Source organism: Eurosta solidaginis, chromosome 3 (genome assembly GCF_040869045.1).
Source record: "Eurosta solidaginis isolate ZX-2024a chromosome 3, ASM4086904v1, whole genome shotgun sequence".
Taxonomy (NCBI): domain Eukaryota; kingdom Metazoa; phylum Arthropoda; class Insecta; order Diptera; family Tephritidae; genus Eurosta; species Eurosta solidaginis.
In genome coordinates, this window is record NC_090321.1 from 236,059,788 (window position 1) to 236,081,845 (window position 22,058).

Below are 22,058 nucleotides of genomic sequence, written 5' to 3' on the forward strand. Positions count from 1 at the left end.
TAAATATTTCATTTATAAACTTATCCTTCGGAAGCGAAACGGTAATCGTTGTAAGAACGAGGCCTATATGGTATGCTTGAGACGAACTCCTTTTAAAAGCCATTCCCCAGGAAGCGAAACGGTAATGCCTTAGAACTAAGCGTATATGGAGTGCTTGAGACGAACTACTTCTAAAAGCCATTTCTTCGGAAGCGGAAAGGCAAGGCCTTGCCATTTGGACCGTTTCATATAATTAAGGAATTCATCGAGATGGTAAGGCCCTCTATACTCCGGAGAAGAGCTTCTGTAATTGCTTCTTACTCCTTCCTTTTTCTACTTGGTAAGTATACCAATGAACATTTTAGTTCAATTTCAACCTATAAAACGTTGCAGAACTAAACTTTATCTCAAGAGCCCAAAATAGAAATACGCAATCGACAGAAGAGTTTACTTCTTAATTTTCTACTTAGTTCAACATAACAATTGATGGCAACAGTGAATTTCCTTTGGTTTAAATATTCATAATTCTTTACCATCTAGCTGTACATCATCATCTAGCCTTCACTCAGCCATATGATTACTCCGCTGCACGTTATGTTATTTTGCTTAATTTATTGCCATTTCCAATTTCCCTTTAACCCCATCTTTTGGATATCCGTGTTTACAGGTACACAGGTTCTGCTAGCTAGTTTGTATTGTCTAGTTTTTCTGTAATGCCAATAACAATTTCTTTGTTTAAATTAACGAAAGAAACTATCTGGACTTGAAAAATATATTGAGCCCGCGCAGCTATAAATACATACACCTGCGAGTAAAATAGTAGCAGCAAAGATTATTTGCAAAATGTATCAGTTATTTTCTCTTTTTTTTAGTGTCCCTAATTTAAATAAACGAAAACTTTGTAAAACAATTTCGAAAACTATATGGAAGTATGAGTAAATAAAGCAGAAGTTAATCGGAGAAAAATTCTAGAACAACAAGACGTGGCTTGGCCGTATGTGTTTGTCAATAGTCTGATTATTGCAGGAGTGCGGGTTAAAATCCCGCTCCCGGGAGAAAATGCTTTGAAGAGATTTACAAGGCATAATCGAAAAAAATTTAAAAGATGTCGCGTTATTTCATTTTTTTCCCAAATATTGAATAAAATAAAATTTTAAAAATTGTTTGAAAAAAAAATGCTTCAATGCATTTAAAAGTTATTCGGTAATCCCCACTTTCCAACAACAGCGAACAAGGTAAAATGGAAGGAGATTTACAAGGTATAATCGGAAGCTGTCGTTATTTAGTTTGAACTAAAAATTTCGTAAACGTTTTCTAAAAATGTGTAATACCGAAAAGTTTTAAACAATATTTTAGAAAATTTCCAAATTTTTATGTAGAATTTTTGAAAAAGTTTTAAGTCTGAGCAGTTAAAGTTTGAAAAAACTCGCACTGATTTACAATACATCGGCATCAAAATTTGTACGTAATTTCGCCAACAAAAAGATTCCCGATTTTGTGTATAAGACAACAAAGTTTATATCTGACTAGCAGACACGGCAGACGATGTTCTGCCCGAACTTTGGTATATCTGCATAACTTTTAAGAATTTTTTACCTCTTACTCTCCCTCTCAACCCCACCCCCCCCCCTCCCCCTTTCCTTATCCTTTTATTCACTCCTCCCTCTGCCTTTCTTTTTCTCTAAGTCCCTTTTGCCATCTCCATGTTTTCCTTCGCTTCTTTTCCGCTCCATCTATCCCTATCTCTCTATCTTCATCTAAGTCTATCTCGTTCTCAGTCTCCTTCTCACTTCTTTCCCAGTCCCAGTTCCAGTTTCAGTCTCAGTCTTAGTCCCAGTCATTATTTTCATTTGGTCCATTTCTCTGAAGAGATATATCGTAACTGCTAATCTGGGCAAAGGGCATCTTATAAACCAAATTTCATTAAAATCTAACCATGAATAGACTTTGTTCACAGAAACACTCTCTGGGTTGCTGTGAAGGCATCCTGCAAACTTGAATAGAATTGGCGGAGCGGTTTCGGAGTCCATAAGCTGCATACAAACATGTGAAGGGATTACACTGGAAATTGTCGTTTATTTAATTTTTAAGCACCACCCTAATATACGCAACATGTGTAAATCATTTTCATAAGTCATTTTACAATAACACAATTTACAGCCTTTGCAATAACTTAAAAATATTTTAATATAGTGACGCAAAAAATTAATGAATATATCCGTGGGCCTTTTTATTACTTAAATTTTTTTTGTTTGTGACATAGTTTTTATTACTATAACAAAAAAAAATATTGCAAATGATAGCCATATATAAATGCCTATATATAAATGCATTAAAAGCTTAAAATGAAATTGATATATTGATTTAAGTAAGATTATCGTTACTGACATAATTAACTCATTTCTTTTGGTGAATGTTTTGTGTATACTGATATAACAATACATGCAATATAATTTGCGAATTAATACAGAATTAGCCACCTTCTTTTTTGAAGTGTTATTGATATTGAACCCATAAGAAATCGATCACGTTTTTATCGATAACAATTCTATCAGTTTTTTGAAGATCACTTCGATAACTAACCTATAAATCGTCGATAGCAAATCAACAATATGCTGATTTCAAACCGATAACTACGCGATGACAAATCGATTGCACGACGATTACCCCTCAATTGCAAAACGGTTACACTCCGATAACAAATCGACATCTTCTCGGTAATGAGTTGATACTTTTTTTATTACAAATTTATAACTTCGATTAGTTATCGCGGTTTGGGCTAAGACTACAACTATTAGAAGTGGCACAGCTATCAGATCTAGATGCACCAAGTAGCGTAGGTCCTAGAGAGCTTCTAGTATTTGCCAAGAGGACGGAATTATTTTATATCATATGTCCTGGTTTTTGATAGGGTTTTATAGTTTGTTCGTTGAGCAAACTTTTGGTTACACTGTGGCTCATTCGGTGTATGTGAGGTCCTCACGGATCAGTCAGTTCAATGTAAACTAAGCATAAATCTCTGTACATTTTAGGCTCCTATTTTGACGTCTCATCATTCCACCATTCCCATATATTATATCTGAAATTGGCAAATAAATGCATTCTAGACTCTCGTATAGATCATACTATTTTCACATATTACGCTTACACCTATCCTACCAGTACATTCTGTAATCCCCCATAGAGCATACGAGTTCTTAACATTCCGCTGACATTTATCTTACACCGTTAAAAATTTGAGCCTAAGTCTTAAAAAATTCATCGGTTAAATTTTTTAAAACTTTTGAAACTGTTTTGTACACCTCACAATTTATTACCTTGTTGTAATTTTATTCAGTTTCAATTCAAAACTTATTAAAACAATAAATAATAAATAAATAATATAAGTAACTTGTGGACGCTTCTGGGTTTGAAACATAACCAGAATGTTTCAAAAATCTAAAACTAGAAACTTGTATACACATCTAGCCTTAAAATAAAAACAAAGAGTTACACCTTGGTGCTGAAAATTTAAAAACAAAACAATGCATTTGTTAAAAGTGCTGCAAGTTATAGATTCTTTTTCGAAACAGTTTGCTTACATATAAAGTGTTATGATATTGTGGCGAATACTAGCATTTCGATACATCACTATGCTGCTCCGAAATAAATGTACAACAACAACAAAGTAAGCAACCACACATATGTACATGTAACCATCAAATCAAGCCACAAATACAAGTAAACAGCGAATCTAAGAGCGAAGAGATTATTACACATACACATACCAGCGAAGAGAATATTTCACGCGCATGTAAACGGCAATCAAGTGAGCAAATGGCAGATATATGTACATGTATGTAACCAAAGTCAGTAGGAGATACACAAATGAAAATAAATAAGCAACTAATCGAGACGAAGAAATAGGTTTGATTTTTAGCGCTGTAATTGAAGAACGCGAGTATTGTAATTTTGAAGTACTACCAAGGTAGTGTAAATAAAGAACATTTTGCTATACTGATTATTTGAGTTATTTATTCGACAGTTCAGGGATTCCAACGTTAACGGAAGCTGAAAAACAATCAGGAGTTACCCAAAATTCGTTAACAAGATATTTTCTTACAAAGTTGTGATAGCTTAGTAGGTATAGCAATCTAATATTATCCGTAACACGTCGGCCATCAACCACTAAATTTTTTTTTTTTTCTTTTTTTTTTTTGTATAACTGCATGACCTCTCCAGTGTCAAACTTAGTTCTGTGCAATCATTTTCAGGAAGACCGGTATAATCTTTATTTGAAACCAAGTTTGGTTTGGTCATATATGTTCAAAAAAGTTTCTTATTTAGGCTCAAACTTTTAACCGTGTAAGTAACTACGCCTAAAAGTTTTATGTACGCATATCTACATAGAGTTCCATTTAACGTTTTATAAATTACACAAACACAAAACGCGCAAGATGTCTATCTTATAGGTTGTTACCATGAACCAAGTAACAGATCCCGCATTAAAAAATGAGAGAGCCAAAATTCATAGCTAGCTTTGAAATAAATTTTCTCGGCGTGACGTCACGATTTTGACAACATGTTTTATTGCTGACGCAGTGTTCAGACTTTATTCCAATAGGAGTATTTTGCTTCGGTCTTACGTCCTACTGCATTTTTTATCTCAAAGGCTTATTGGGTCGAGTTGAAAACTAAATAGTATTACTACGTGATATGTTTTGGTTGAAGCTTTTATTGCATACGTATGAAAAGCTGATTGTTTACAAGTGACGATTGGATGAAATGACGTGAATTCATTGTTTGTGTCTTAAGACATGTTTGTTCACATTTTACTCACAGTTTTTGTACTTTTTTCGTTCGGAATGAGAAAAGAAGGAGTAGAATGTAAGCAAAAAAAGTGTCCGGGCGAGATCTGTAAATCCTGCCAAAATTCAACATACAGCACTTTTTGAAGTTTTATATAAAAATGAGATCAGCTAAGCCTGTTTTGCGATAATAGTCGCCAATTGGGGCACCAAGAGAGGTCAAATCTTCCTCCAAATATCTTTCCCAGCTCAGTGAAAGTTTTCACTTTTCTCTGTTTACATTGCATAACATGCCCTAGCTAGCGAAGCTTTTGGATTTTCAATCTCTGCACTATCGTCAAGTCTGCGTAAAGCTCATATAGCTCATCATTATAGCTCCTTCGATAGTCGCCGTCAACATCACGAATAGGACTATAAACCTTCCGGAGAAATTTTCTCCCGAATACTCCAAGAGCCATCTCATCTTCTCTAGACACCTTCCATGATTTCGAGCCATACATCAGGACAGGTATGATGAGTGACTTGTAGAGCGAGAATTTTGTTCGTCGAAAGAGGACTTTACTTTTCAATTGCTTAAAGAAGCACTTGTTGGCAAGAGTTAATCTCCATTTGATTTCTAGGCCGACATTGTTTTTTCTTTCAATGCTGCTTCCTTCACAGTCTCGAATTTATATCCATCAAAAGTAACGTGGCTACAAAGGCCACGATGACAGCAACTACTTCGTCTTGCCCAAAATTCACTGTAAGAACCACTTTCTTTTTATTCTTTATCTTATACTAACTCTTCGCCGCCATGTTTGAACAGCCCTGCGGGTATCCCATCATTACTTGGCACCTTGTTATTCTTTAGCCGTGATACTGGAATGCCTCGTAGTGTTTTTCAACATCGGCAATCGGGGTATCGGATTCGTCTTCCCCCACACTCTGTACGTCAGTTACCAGGTCGCCATTAACGTTCCTACATGAATCTGCTCCGGTCTTGAAATCTTGTGTCATTAAAAGAGCATGAAATATGTATGGTAAACCGAAAATAATAATAATAATATTTTTTCGCGATAAATATCCGGGGAGATAGAATGTGGTGTGTAAATGGAAGCATTAATTGGTCATCCTACCCGTTTTAGGCCGACTCCATGTGCATCTGATAAGGCAGATAACTTTTTTGCTGGGAAAAATTTCATGGCAAAAACACAATCGAAAGGTTTTCCAAACCACCAATCAATTTGATGTTAGTTGTTCGCGCGCTTTCAAAAAGGAAGAAAAAATATAGTCCGAAAATTTTATTTTTACTCCTGCGTAGTCGTTTACTCAGGTAACAGTTTTAAGTACTCCGAACACTGGTAGCGAAACATGAGAGAAATGTAATAAATCGAAAATTTTCAAAAGCGCTACGCCATCAAACTTTTTTTTTCAAATTCGATTACAAATACAACAATTCCGGAATGCGAGATCTTTGCTCATTCGATTATGGGTTGTTACTCTATTCTCAACAAATTTTACTTGTTTAAAAGTTGCCACCATAAATAAATGCCAAATTATAATTACAGGTCGTTGCAAACAATTAGCTTTTAAAATACAACACGTGTCGAATTCTAAGGCTGGTTTTGAATGCTTATATTTCTTTTTTTATGTGCATCTATCTGTACTTTATATAAACTCGCTTAAAGCAAGCTTAAGATCGCAATCACTTATCTCTTTAAGGCAGAAAAATAACACAGCCTCACACAAAAAAAAACGTGGGATATTTGGCGGACTAGACAAATCAATTTATATGGATTTTGGGACTGAACACGAATCCTTAGTCAGAATTGAAAAGTTAGCTCTTGTTTTATTTCTAAGCTCTAAAATCTCACGTCTTTGAATTCTGACCAAAATTTTATGAATTGATTTACATATGTATCTAACAGAAGCCTTTGCAAATTTAGAACTCCCTTTAAATTTTTTAGTAATGACACCGTATGCTTTGAATGAACTATTTATGATATTTTTAAAAATATATTATCTTTTGTTCAATATAGCTTATTTTTAGCGTTTTGGCAGAGTGTTGACAGGGTGTTCAATATGGCGTGCATAGGGCCGGCTATCTTCAGCGGGTGATAGAAAGAGATACAGAATGAAACAGCGAAAGTCAATAAAAAGTCAGGTGATCCATTCTATTTTAATTTTGGCGTCTATGCAGAAGTTATCATATTTGTCTTATCCACAATGTTTTCAACAATATCAAAAAGGAATACGAATGAAGAGGTATGTATGTAAACAAATTTTGCACATTTGGACGAATGATCCCAATGCTTTATTTATGACACAGCTCGAAGAACGGTTTTGTGCTTCAAGGAACGTGGCTCACTAAAGCACAAGCCAAGATCTGTTCGCCCAAAAGGGTCAGCAAACGCCCAGCTGGAGAAAAATGTCCTATCCCTTATTGGAAAACCCCGATTCATGTCAACGAGAGATGTTGCCAAAATAGCCAAAACTACACATGTGCAAGTCACATGAAACAAGCAGAGGAACGCTATTAAAACGTACAAAAGAAAACAGTTTCAAAACGAAATGAATAGCAGACGTCAAAAAGCATTTCCCCTCCTGCACGTGAACACTATAAGACCAAATTGGCAAACAAAAAATTGTATTACTACGAACGGCGAAACGTCGTTGAAAATTTAGCTGAGAACGTTGCTAGGTTTCCAGTTCTACTGCTTGCAGTCTGGAGAGAACATTCCTGATTCGGAAAAAACCATCCAAATAGAAAAGTTTGGCAGAAAAATTCTGGTTTGGCAAGCTATTTGTGAATGCGAGCATAAATCTACGCCGTTTTTTTACGATGGGAACCATCAACGCAGAAATTTACGTGAAAGAATGCCTTCAACAACGTCTTTTGCCATTCCTTTGTCGTCATAATTGTCCAACTATATTTTGGATGAACTTGTTTTCAGCGCATTATGCACGTGTTACCCAATAATGGTTCGAATATAACAATGCAAATTACGTTAGGAAAAACTTGAATCCACCCAACGTGGCTAAGTTGCGGCCAATTAGCGATATTGGGCTCTGATGAAAGCAAAAATTTTGAATATACGGAAACCAACAAAAATCGTTACGAAAGTACAAAACCGTTGTACAAAACTTGGTCAGGTCTCTCCAGAAAAGCCTATGGTGGTATGAACGGCAACAAATAAATTGATAAAATTTCTTTACCTGTCATTGATATAAATATGCATTTCCATACTAATAAAAACAAAAGTAAAAAAAGTAGCTGTTTTTACTTTATGAGCATTCTGTAATTTGCGGAACTTTTTGTACCAGTCCTTCAGTAACAGCAGATGGCACAGTAAGCAGTGGTCGAGGACATTTGCAAATCACAAGTTCACTGGTTCATCATATTATTTTGCCTGTGACTAGGACTGTGATTGGAATTTTTGCAAAGCCTGATTGCACGCAAAATTTAAATGCAGTCATCATCAACGGATTCAAGGGGTTGATAATCGGAGATTCAAGGAGTTGATAAGCGCAATACAAAGCTTTATAGCTTAAAAACTTCCGCCACCCAATTGTCAACCTCACCTACGCGAGGGGAGTCCTATAACAAATATGTATGTATGTATCATACACACATTTAACAGGCGAGACTCAGGCGACCCCACGTTCCTCATGGAACTAGGCAGGATGGCCTAGAAGATTTAATGTGGTCATATTAATCGGTCCCGAGATGGTCGGGCTAGTACCTTAAGGGTACCGGAATGTACCGGGTCTATATCTGGTAAAGGTCAACATCGATAACACTCCCCAAAACCTTCGGGGAGTATCTCTATTGTTAATGAAACAACAACAAGAGTCATCATCAGTCAGTGCGCTTTACTTATCGTGACAAAATCACAAGTTCATGTAGAGTAGAGAAGTTGAATTTCTATTGATTTTATTTTAACGTTGACTTTTTTTTGTTGTTGATTATTTTATATAAACGTAGCCTTCTTCAACTTTTTTTGTGATCTGATTTTGTGGGCTTAAATTTTACAGTTGTTTTAAATTCAATCACAATTACCTTAAATAAATTACGTGATTAATGAAAAGTCAATTTCTAAGCGGATCTTTGGCTATATTTTACTGTTCAGCAGATTAAAATTATGAACAGTTATACCTCTGTTTCTTATTTTTATACCTTTCATGAACATGAAATGGTATATTAACTTTGTTCCGATGTTTGTAACGTTGAGAAATATAGAAGAAGGACTCCCCATTAAGTATACCTAATTGATCAGGGCGACGAACTGAGTTGATATAGCCATGTCCGTCCGTCTGTCTGTTTGAACGCAAACTAGTCCCTCAAATTTTGAGATATCTCAATGAAATTTGGCACAAGGATGTATTTTTGTATTATATTTATATTAGACATTTGTCTGATCCGGTAGGATCGGACCACTATAACATATATCTCCCATACAACCGATCGTTCAGATAAGACGATTTTGGTTATTCCTGCCGCAATTTAGAAAGTATAAACGTGAAACTCGATGATATATATTCTAATATATCATAGAAGATATCCTGAAAAAATCACTTTGATCGGAGATATATATAGTTATATCCCACACAACCGATCGTTCAGATAGAAAGATTTTTGGCAATTTCTCCCTTAATTTCCAATACAAAAACGTTAAATTTGGTGATATTTATTCTAATATATCATAGAAGATTTCATGAAAAAATCATTTCAGATAAGGGCGTTTTTTGCCATTTTTTATACTCAGTTGAGCAGAGCTCACAGAGTATAATAACTTTGATTGGATAACGGTTGGTTCTACAGGTATAAAGGAATCGAGAGAGATATAGACTTCCATATATCAAAATCATCAGTATCGAAAAAAAATTTGATTGAGCCATGTCCGTCCGTCCGTCTGTCCGTTAACACGATAACTTGAGTAAATTTTGAGGTATCTTGATGAAATTTGATATGTAGGTTCCTGGGTACTCATCTCAGATCGATATTTAAAATGAAAACTATCGGACTATAACCACGCCCACTTTTTCGAGTTTGAAAATTTCGAAAAACAGAAAAAGTGAGATAATTCATTACCAAAGAGGGATAAAGCGTTGACACTTGGTAGGTGAGTTGAACTTATGACGCAGAATAGAAAATTAATAAAATTTTGAACAATAGGCGTGGCACCGCCCCCTTTTAAAAGAAGGTAATTTAAAAGTTTTGCAGGCTGTAATTTGGCAGCCGTTGAAGATATCATGATGAAATTTGGCAGGAACGTTACTCCTATTACTATATTAATAAAAACTAGTAAAATCGGAGAACAGCCACGCCCACTTTAAAAAAAAATTTTTTAAGTCAAATTTTAACAAAAAATTTTATATATTTACAGTATATAAGTAAATTTGTCAACATTCAACTTCAGTAATGATATGGTGCAACAAAATACAAAAATGAAAGAAAATTTCAAAATGGGCTTGGCTCCGCCCTCTTTCATTTAATTCGTCTAGAATAATTTTAATGCCATAAGTCGAACAAAAATTGACCAATCCTTGTGAAATTTGGTAGAGGCATAGATTCTATGACGATAGCTGTTTTCTGTGAAAATGGGCGAAATCGGTTGAAGCCACGCCCAGTTTTTATACACAGTCGACCGCCTGTCCTTCCGCTTGGCCCTTAACATGATAACCTGAGCAAAAATCGATATATCTTTACTAAACTTAGTTCACATACTTATCTCAACTCACTTTATCTTGGTATAAAAAATGGCCGAAATCGGACTATGACCACCCCCACTTTTTCCATATCGAAAATTACGAAAAATTAAAAAAATGCCATAATTCTATACCAAATATGAAAAAATTGATGAAACATGGTAATTGGATTGGTTTATTGACGCAAAATATAACTAGAAAAAAACTTTTTAAAATGAGTGAGTAAAAGGAAAAAGCATTCAAGGTTCGAATCGAGCTCAAGGCCAGAACAATAATTTTTTTCTAATGATAATTCTTGTTATTTTTTTAATTTTTCTAAATTTGAAAAATTGTATTTTGTTTTTGGAATAGTAAGTAGAAAATTTTTCAGACAACCTGCCATAGCTGCGCAGATAGATCCATTTCGAAGGGTGCTAAGCCTTCATCATCAGTACGCCTTAGGCATGCTGCGCTAACCATTTAGCTATACAGCGGTGCTTTGTTTGACTGGCAAATTAAAAAAATTAAAAAATAACAATAATTATCATTAGAAAGAAATTATTGTTCTGGCCTTGAGCTCGATTCGAACCTTGAATGATTTATCAAAAGGCCGATAAAAACAAAAAACAATTGAAAATGAAAAAGTTCTGCAGGGCGAAATCAAAAACTCTTGAAATCTTGGCAGGAATACTGTTCGTGGTATTACATATATAAATAAATTAGCGGTATCCAACAGATGATGTTCTGGATCACCCTGGTCCACATTTTGGGCGATATCTGGAAAACGCCTTCACATATACAACTACCACCACTCCCTTTTAAAACCCTCATTAATACCTTTAATTTGATATCCATATCGTACAAACAAATTCTAGAGTCAGCCCTGGTCCACCTTTATGGCGATATCCCTAAATGGCGTCCACCTATAGAACTATGGCCCACTCCCTCTTAAAATACTCTTTAATACCTTCCATTTGATACACATGTCATACAAACACATTCCAGGGTTACCCTAGGTTCATTTTCCTACATGCTGATTTTCCCTCATTTTGTCTCCATAGCTCTCAGCTGAGTATGTAATGTTCGGTTACACCCGAACTTAGCCTTCCTTACTTGTTTATATTTATCTTAAAATCGTTTAGGTATGTACATCTGTTCACTATATATTTCTTATCTTATACAGCGCATTATTTGGAGAGTACGAATGGGATAAGATTATTGTTCAGCCCCATTCATGAAAGGTATGAAGTCTTCGGCACAGCAAAAGTCAGTGCCGTCCTTACTTGTTTTTTTTTATACTCAGCGTGCTTTGCACAAAGAGTATATTCACTTTGATTGGATAACGGTTAGTTGTACAGGTATAAAGGAATCGAGATAGATATAGACTTCCATATATCAAAATTATCAGTATCGAAAAAAAATTTTATTGAGCCATATCCGTACGTCCGTCCCTTAGCACGATAACTTGAGTTAATATTGAGATATCTTCACAAAACTTGTTACATGAGCTTATCTGCACGCAGAATAGATTTGTATTGAAAATGGACGAAATCGGATGATAACCACGCCCACTTTTTATATATATAAAAATTTGGAAAACACAAAAAACCTGATAATTTAGTAAATAATACACCTAGAATGTTGAAATTTGACGTGTAGACTGATATCAAGACTCTGGATAAAAATTTGAAAAACATCGATCAATTTTATAAATATTATTATTAATCATAAATCAAAAATCGTTAAAGCTATCGTAACAAAATTCGGCTATAAGGAATGCTTTGAAGAAAAATTAACCAAATCGGTTAAGGACCACGCCCACTTTTATATAAGAGATTTTTAAAAAGGTCGTGGACGGATAAAATAAGCTATATCTTTGCAAAAATGAGCTTTATATCAATGGTATTTCATTTCCCAAGAGGATTTATAACAATAAATAGGAAAAATTTCAAATTAAAAAAAATGGGAGTGGTACCGCCTCTTTTATGCTAAACAATTTTCTATGTTTCGGGAGCCATAACTCGAAGAAAAATTAACATATCGTAATGAAATTGTGTACACAAATTTTCCCTATAGCAGGAAATATTTCTAGAAAAACTGGACGACATCGGTTAAAGACCACACTCACTTTTATATTAAAGGTTTTTTTAAAGGGTCATAGACGAAAATAATAAGCTATATCTTAGCGAAAAAGAGCTGTGTATCAATAGAATTTTACTTTCTAAATTCAATTATAACATTAAATTGAAAAACACTAAAATTTTTGAAAATGGGTGTGGCACCGCCCCTTTTACGACTAAGCAATTTTCTATGTTTCGGGAGCCATAACTCGAAGAAAAATTAACATATCGTAATGAAATTGTGTACACAAATTTTTCTTATAGCAGAAAATATTTCTAGTAAAAATGGGCGGGATCGCTTAAGGACCACGGCAACTTAGATATAAAACAAGTTCAAAAGCGTCGTAGACTAGAATAATAAGCTATAACTTAGCAAAAAATTGTTTTGAATCAATGATATTTCACTTATCAAGTTTTATTGTAAGAGGAAATGTGGAGAAATTTTTTTTAAACGGGCGGTGCCACGTGTTATGGAGAAAAGTTATTTATCTGAAATGAAATGTACAATTGAACCTCACGTTGAGTATATAATTTTCGGTTACACCCGAACTTAGACACCTTTACTTGTTTTGATATTCGATTGGTTTTGGTTTACTTTCGACGATTTATGCGCTGCCATCAACTTTGTCATGCGGCTTTGTTTTATGGCATTTTAACTGGATTAATTCGAGTTTGGCTTGAAAGAGGATTTTAATTATAACTTAATGTATATAAGTAAATATTTCTTATTGAGCTCGTTGTGTTTATTTGGATTTGGTAAATGGTGCGAATGAATTGCAAAATTTAATTAGTGTAGATTTTTTCTTGCAAAATTATTAACTTTAATTAAAGTTGTCGCTTTATTTGTAATTTGTTTTCAGGATTATTCTTTCATGACATGCCGGCGAGAATAATTTCTTTAGTTGGGGATGTCTGGAAAAGAGCGGTGAACCGGAGAGATCTGCCCCTTCGACCGAGGGCTCGAATGTCGCTGTCTCCTGGATCTTCTCAGCCAGAGAATATTCTGGAGTTGCTGCGATATTTCAACACAAACCACCCGATACATAACTGGAAGGTAATCAGGGTATAAGAGCTAGTTGAGCCACGTCGGCAAGTACTGATTTTGCTTAATGGAAAGTAGAGATGGCTGTTTTTCACCAGAAACTTCTCGGTGGATGGAGGCGTTCGCAAGAGACCTAGTACCCATGGATGTAGCTGCTGACCCAGCTTATTCGGACAGTGAAACCAATGTTGGCGTCTCGTCGATACGGGCTCTGTCAGTGCTGGTCGTCTGTTTGATAGGACAGAGAACGAACTCCTAGCCTCCAAGAGCGAAACCGCCAAGGATGGTGTGCTGAAGAATGACGATTATGATGGATATCTGTCACATCAATCTTCAGCACTCTAAGGGTGGTGGTTCCACTAATTTGGTGCTCTGCCTTAAAGAAGGTGGAGTGGATATAGTCCTTGTATAGGAGCCGTGGTTACAGCTCAGTGGAAAGATTTCTGGATTACGGACAAAAAACTTAGCTCCTCTGGTACATTTGGAGGCAGGAGAGCTTAGATCCTCTGTGCTTATTAAAAAGGAGATTACAGCCTTTACTCTTTCTAATTTTAGCAATGATTATGTGACTACAGTCTACCACAAGCGAGGTAGCAATTAATTGTCAGTGGCCTCAGCGTATATTGGAGGGTTGAGGCGTGTGCAGAAGTCCACAGTAGAATACCGCCATCCACCGGGAATGGCCAGAGCGATTATTTTGAAAACACCGAATATCCATTTAGGGGTGAGCTAATGTGAGAAAGCGACAACTTGGCTAGGCAACTCTGACATACTCGGTTTAAGGCTAACTGTGGGATCCTTCATCGGCAGCGTCTGCCCCCCGCGATGTGCGGCTGCGAGCGGGCGTCTGTCTTGGATCACGTGGTTCGCTATATAAATAATATTTGGCTTGTGCGCTGGGCTTGGGACCGGTCACGGCTATCCACACTCCAATGAAAGAAAACAACAAGCCTCGAATAGGACCAGATGCAAAACCGTTTAAACTCCCTTGGTGTGACTGATTGGCGCCAGATGGTAGAGCGAAGAAGCGACTGGCGCGCCTTGTTGGACGGCCATAACCGGTTTAACGGTTAAGCGCTAATTAAGTAAGTTAGTAAGGTCTCAGCGTATTTATCCTAAAGGGATGTAGTGAGATCACCACCTGCCATACTGAGTGAAACTACCGCTCAAGCAAGGCGAAGAAGTGTTGGCATAATTGTGGGTGCCGATGCGAGCGCCCACCACAGCATCTGGGGGAGCTCGAAAACCAAGAAAAAGGAGTAGATTATGGGACTCTGTATTTGTAACAGGGGGGAATGACCCTACTTTTCTTACAGCAATAAAGGAGGAGGTCCTGGACTTCACCCTGGCTAGTAGAGTACTGGTAGATTGAATGTTGGGTTGGAGGATTCTCAACGAGCACTCTTTCTCATTCCACCGATATATTTCAGCTCTCTGCGAACGAAGTACGACCTAGTTAAATATCTTTCAGAAACCCTAAAAGCGCTAATTGGGATTGTATTGTAGGAAGCTGAGGGGGCTATTGTTTGCGGCTCCTGCCGAAAGTTTGGACTTTCCGAAACTAAAATAGACGTCCTGGTCGAAAACTTCACCTCGGCAAGGAAAGCGCCTTTCATCTGTCATGTCTGATGAAAACTCATAGGGGGAAGGGCAATCTGCCCAGGTGGTTTGATTTTTTCACGACGTTAGAGCGTCCAGTAGGCGGCTTTTTAATAGAGGTAGGAGGAGTAAGCTACTCTCAGACTGGGAGCTCTATAATGTCAGTTTGAGTAGTAAGGATAGCCATGCGAGATTCGTGGAGAAGCTGCTGCGTAAACATGGAAGGTACCAATGAATCCGCGATTGGCCCCTTTAGGGTAGCTGTGGGATAATAATTGGGGATGATCGAAGAGCACCGAAGAATCCCTTCTATTGGACAATCGTTTTCCCGATGTCCAAGTTGCGCTGGAGTCTCCGCCTGTTCTTCAAAGTTCTTTAGGGATTTTCTGCCGCTGGTCATTTTTTAAACCAACTTTCTTTGGCTCAGCTATATTCTGAGGTCTGGGAACACGTTCAAAGGTTATCTTCATTTCAAAGGCCGGCAGAAGCTCTCATGTATCACTTTAGGATTTGAAGTCGATAAGTCTCTAGTCGTTTCTTCATAAAACGTTGGAGTTGGTTGATCTGAACCTACGGGACAGGATTTCTCGGGAGAGGATCGCGCCAAGTATTATTTTTGTATTTTTTGGGTGGATGCCCGTCGTAAAGGCAAACATTTTCTAATAAAATTTATTTATTGGTGCCAATTTTTCGGCTCTGCTGTTTTCTGTTTCGATCCAGAAATAAGTAGATCCTAAGGCTATCAGATTACTGCAGCGTCTTTCATGTGGAAATTATAGCTGTGTAGAAAGTAGCAGATATTCTGGGTTAAGCGTACTTAAACTACAGTCTCATCAATTAAGCCAATAACCTTCCACACTACTTCATCAAGGAGTGTCCTGGAATGCAAAGAAGCATTGGAAAATCTTCTCTCAGGCCGTACCATACATATATACTGGCTTTCCGGTCATAAAAGAATGGAAGCTATGATGCTATGCTGATGAGTTGACAAAGGAGGATACTGCACTCGCTGAATCGGCATTAGACGTCCCAATCCGTTTGGGAGAAATAAAACGAGGGAGGAATTGCATTTGATTCATCAAGCAGGAAAGGCGAGGGCAGAAGTGCGGGGCTGAAAATTGTCTAAAAATGTGCAAACGATATTTGATTCACAAAGTGTTTCATATCTCTGATGATAAAAAGACTTAAGGCGCACGGTGGGCATAAAAAATGGGCACTATTACCTTCTGGCGTCACATGCTTATGCGATCTGCAGGAAGAAATGGTTGAGCACGTTCTTTGTTCGTGCCCTGCGCTCACCAGATTAAGCCTCCAGCTATCAGGGGCGGCAGTGTTGCCACATCTCGAGTCAGCAACTAAGCAATGTCCTAGAAAACTTCTAGTACTTGCCAAGAGGACGGAGTTATTTTATAATTCCTGGCACCTGATTGGAGTTCTTCTGTTTTGTCGCCAAACAAATTCTGGTTACACTAAAACAGGTAATACATTCAGTCTATGTGGGGTATTTATTGACCGGGCAGTTCAACCTAACCTAACATTAATTTTATTATTGTGTTTATTTTAGAAAATATGCTGCAACACTTTAGCTAACTATTTAGGCTACCCCTAAATGGTGATTGAACACATTTATCACTGTTTCCTAATATACGTATGAGGAAACATAAAAGTCTGACCAAACATTTTGTAGTCCAATATGCATAAACTTTGTTAACCTTCGATGTATTGGGTAGGTAAATATTCAAATTTATGAGTAGCAATATTTTAATATTTGCAGAAATTGCGGTTTCCATTCATTCAAAGTTATGCTGTTTACCATATTTGAAAATTATAAATTTGCTATTATTTCTTTGAATTTTTGAAGTTCATATTTTATGATTATTTATAAAGATTGAATACCCAGCTGGAAATGTATGCAACATAAATATTTGAGCTCCCAGTGGGTTAGGGGGTCAGAATATACCCGCGGTAGGTATGCCTGTCGTAAGAGGTGACTAAAATACCAGATTCAAGTTGCTGTGTAGCGCAACCCTTCAGGTTGCCAGCGCAATATACAGCTTCTTCAAAACCAATTGTCAACCTCACCTATCCGAGGTGAATCCTGTTTCACTAACAGACGAGGCTCTGGCGACCCCAAGCTCCACCTGGAACTTGAGGGTGGGGAGGGAGGGATGGCCTGAAGGTTTAGTGTGGCCATATAAATCGTTCCCGAGATGGTCGGGCTACCACCTTAATGGTACTGTGTTAACGGAGCGTACCGGATCTGTATCCGTCAAAGGACCATCACATCGATAACAAAGCCTTCGGGGAGCAACCTTATCGCTACAACAACAACAACAACAACATCAATATTTGAGACATGATTTGGAGCTATATATGCATGCCAGTTTAAATGAACGTTCATTTCCATTTACACATGTAATTTCTCAGGGAGCATACATACTCTATTACTCACTTTGTTCTACTTCTGTATGCATATGGCTGTATTAATGCCGAATGCATACAGAAGCAATAGAAAAACATCTACATATACATCCATACTAGGGCTGGGACTATTCGCATATTCGAATATGCGGATATCCATATGGATATCCGTTGATACGGATAAAATCCGGAAAGCAGCAAATTGATGTCCCCTATATGTTTATTTAACATTAATAACAATAAATTCGTAGGGCATTTAAATCAATTAACAGTGAATACAAAAAAGGCTCGAATTGAGAAATATGTAATACGATGTTAAACTATTTGCCTCTTGTTCTGGTGTAAGAAAACAAGTGCCGATATCATTTCCCGACTCAAACAATTTCGTGTTGGACGAGCTACATTTCCAGCACTTGAAAATACTCTTCGCAATATATCTTTTGGCGATTTTCGACAGATTGGGATATATTTTTTCATGGTCTTGCCACCGATTTCTGGCACTGAGATTGTGGTTTATTTGTTCTTCGAATAAGTAGCGCTGAAAATCGTCTTCCTCCCTTGTGTCACTGTCATTATCATTTAGGTGTATATCCATCGCCGTGAGGTCACTGTTTTACGAAGCTTCTTCTTGGGCATTCACATCAGCAGTACCCATTTTATTGCCATTTTTTTCACATGATTTTTATTTTGTTACGAAAAGCATCGGTCTCAACGTGATTCAACTGTTTGATCCTCGGATCAAGACAAGTCGCCATATGTGCAGTAATGATATTTTCCAGAGATGGATCTTCAATGTCTTCAAAAGAAAAACGTCTTCTTTAGTCTGCAGTGTACTTTTGCTTTGAATGTTTTGCCATCCTCGTATCAGTGTTTTTGAATTCCAGATGCTTATTAATAATTTTATGAATGATGGGTTTCACTTTAGAAAATGTAATCTCGCTGTCACTGCTGAGCACATTTGTCGCAATTTCGAAAGGGGTGAGTAAATCTATCAGAACATCAACTGCATCCCAGTCATTGTCAGAAATTGCGATATTTTGAGCGGCCTTGTTGTTGAAAATTGAACGATCAGCAATTACTGCAACAATAGAAGATCTAAGCGCTTTAACTCTTTCCAACATAAAAAGAACTGAATTCCATCTAGTTGAACAACTTTGGATTAGTTTTTGAACTGTCTTTTCAGTTTGTATTAAATCTTTCTCGAGAGCATATGTACGTTTACTCGAATGTTTGAAACTCATCACCTGTTTGGAAACCTCTTGGATGACTCCACAACATTCATGTTGTTTCATTTCTAAATTAACCCTCAATTGAAGTGTATGTGCACGGCATGGATGACTGGTTATGTCAGGGCTCAAACACCGAACAGCATTTGCGTCCATACCATTCTCTTGAAGATCGAAACTCCGATAGTGGCTCCATAGACTTGATGTCGATCCTTTGTTTTGTAGCGTTTTTTCACAATATAAACAAATGGCACTGTTCTTATTTTCACTTGTTTGTAAAATTGTACCTTTTTAATTTTTGAAGTTAATTTAATAATCTACAAACATATTTTGTGAATAATTTTTCGATATTTGCTTTGTTCATTTCTGATATGCAGATATTCAACTTTTATATTCCATTATCCGGACATACGGATATCCGGATTTTCCATTTATGAATCCAGATATCGGGATAGCCAGATTTTTTGCTTAGCTATCCGGTTATTCGAATATCCGGTTTATCCGGATAGTTGAAAAATCCGGTTGCAGTTCACAGCCCTAATCCCTACGTATGTTTTATATGTATGAAAGCATTATCCCTCCATTGGCCAATAGGAATTTATGGCGCACATGTAATTATAATAACAATAGCTTTGATATGCTGAGAGATGGTGAAACTTGAAGCCATGAACTGAAATTACATGGACCACTAATACACGCACATCTCTAAACTGTTTGGTAGAACACCACCGTTCTGAAAATTGTCTTCGCAACAGTTTAATGACTCTTAGCATCCTGGGGCCAGGCGGTCGGTTATCGTTAATAATTCATCGAGAATATTCCAAGTTTACTGCTTCAAATCGCGCAATCTCTCATCAGTTATTCAAGTCCTGGAGGTCTTATCGAAAAAAATAATTGTTTCAATTACACACATTTTATAAAGGAAAAAAAAAGGTTTGAAGACACCTAAGAAAATTCAAAGTGTCCTGAATTATATATGTGCAGACGAAATTCAGAAAATTGTATTTTTACAAACTTTCAGTCATTGATAAAACATGCATATTTCATGCATGCATACAACTTTTTCCGCCGTGGTGTCATGGTATAGTTCTCCGCCTACCACACCGAAGATCCTGGGTTCACTCCTCGGCAAAAGCAAGATCAAAATTTCAGAAAAAATTTTCTTAAATTAGAAGAACATTTTTCAAAGCGGTGTCGCCCCTCGGCAGTGTTTGGCAAACACTCCGAGTTGTATTTCTGCCATGAAAAAGTTCTCAGTGAAAACTCATCTGCCTTGCTGATGCCGTTCGGAGTCGGCATTAAATAAGTAGGTCCCGCCCCGCCAATTTGTAGGAAGAACTAAAAGGTGCACAACGCAAATTGGAAGAGAAGCTGGACCTAAAATCTCTTCGGAGGTTATGGCGCCTCACATTTATTTTTATTTTTATAAATCTTTTTCCACTCGGGTACTAATGAATTGTTCATACTTTTTCACTAATACAGCACGCATACTTTTTGAATGAATAAATGTATTTTCAATTCAAAATGTAAGAATCTTACATACTTTTTAATGCATTTAGCATACGTTGCTTCCTGTATGCATAAAATTTATTTAAACTGGGTATTTTATATCTTCAAATACTCACTTTTGCCATATTCACAGCCTATTTGTGATTTCGTTCCAAACACTTAATTGTCGAGGGCAAATTAATGTGCAACCGCGTGTCTGTTATGTCCTTGTAATGAAGTTAATAAATTTACAAAGCTATGTTTGTTTATAATTTTATGTTTGTATACAGACTATTATCTTGATACACCTTGCAATAAGCACAACGAATTTCAAATAAAAATTGTTACTTGGAAAATTTGTTTTGGCAAATATTTTTTGCACAGCTTTGCATTTAATTATTTTGCAACTAATTATTTAACTTCCTTGACAATTACAAGGTTTAGTATTCGCTTTTATACATAACATTACTTCTTCAAGCGCAACAAATTTTCATATTTTTTTTTTTTATTTTTTGTTTTTTATTACTATCACAGCATGAGGAGGGAGCAAAATTTTTTTGTTGACACTTTTGTTGCAATTTTTAATGTTTTATCGTTTTCTTATTATTAATTTTTATTTTGAGTTGAGAATATTTATTTTTTAATTTTTAATTTAAACCTTTCAAAATTATCGTTGCACAAATTGTTTTTATAAATTATTCACTCATTTGCTTTAATACTCGCAAATTGACTGCACTCAACGTCAACGCAGACAACGATCTATTCGGTACAAATTTTGTTATTTTACTGTCAAGAATCGTTGTGACAAAATCACATTTATATATGAATTTCTTGTAACTTGGTGCATATTTTTGTTGTGATCGTCATTATTGCGACGAAAAATAAAAAAATATACATATACCATACGAAAAACAAAAACACAGCAACTACATCAACGACAACGGCACAAACAAACCCAATAATAATAAGACGCGATTAACATCTACAACAACGAGGCACTAATAATAACAGTGGTAGAGCTATAATAACATAGGACATATATACAACGATATGTATGTATACATATATGTACCATACAGCATCAACATCAACTGGTTATGCTGTTAAAGAAGACGTTGCTACGACAAAAACTCGCTTGATTAATTTTGCCCCCCCTCCCCCCCTTGCTTTTGAAATCAGATAAAGCAAGATCATTAACCTCCTACCGTAAATATTCTATTGATTATTATTTAACAGCATTAGCAAAGAGAGATATGTAATTCTCAACCGTAACATTGCTTATTTCATGTTCTAGGTGTGTTTTAACTTTAGAGCTATATTAAATGATCATCAACATGATTTGATATTTTTTTTATTATGAGCTTTGATTATTTAGCAAATTGTTTTCGTTGTTTTTTTCTCAATTTGATCAGCATTTAACACTTCACAGCTGTTCAGCAGCTACTTGATTTTGATTCTACTTTGTTGTTGTTGTTGTTGTGGTGTTGTTGTTGTTGTTGTTGTTGTAAGACTAGGTGTTGATGCACGTTTTGTCTGCTGTGATTAAACTAATAACATATCGCAAATAATAACCTGCTGAACCCATCGTAATACATATGTACATACATACATGCATATAATTGAATCACAACAAATCTAGGTAAATTTACTAGGAACAAATAGTTTTCAAGCTTTTGAGGGACAACTTACTTAATATTGAAAATGAGTTATTATCGCCGAGTCATCTTCT

General features: G+C 36.3%; 1 protein-coding gene across 1 annotated transcript in view; it reads right to left on the reverse strand.

Moving 5' to 3' along the window:
- The window catches only part of Lst (Limostatin), a 48,266-nt gene extending 27,086 nt beyond the window's left edge, over positions 1 to 21,180 (reverse strand). Inside the window, exon 1 of the mRNA XM_067778087.1 lies at positions 20,467 to 21,180. Within this exon, the coding sequence (XP_067634188.1) occupies positions 20,467 to 20,475 (9 nt within the window). The 5' untranslated portion in view covers positions 20,476 to 21,180. The remainder of the gene's footprint in view (positions 1 to 20,466) is intronic.
- Between the last annotated feature and the right edge of the window lie 878 nt (positions 21,181 to 22,058).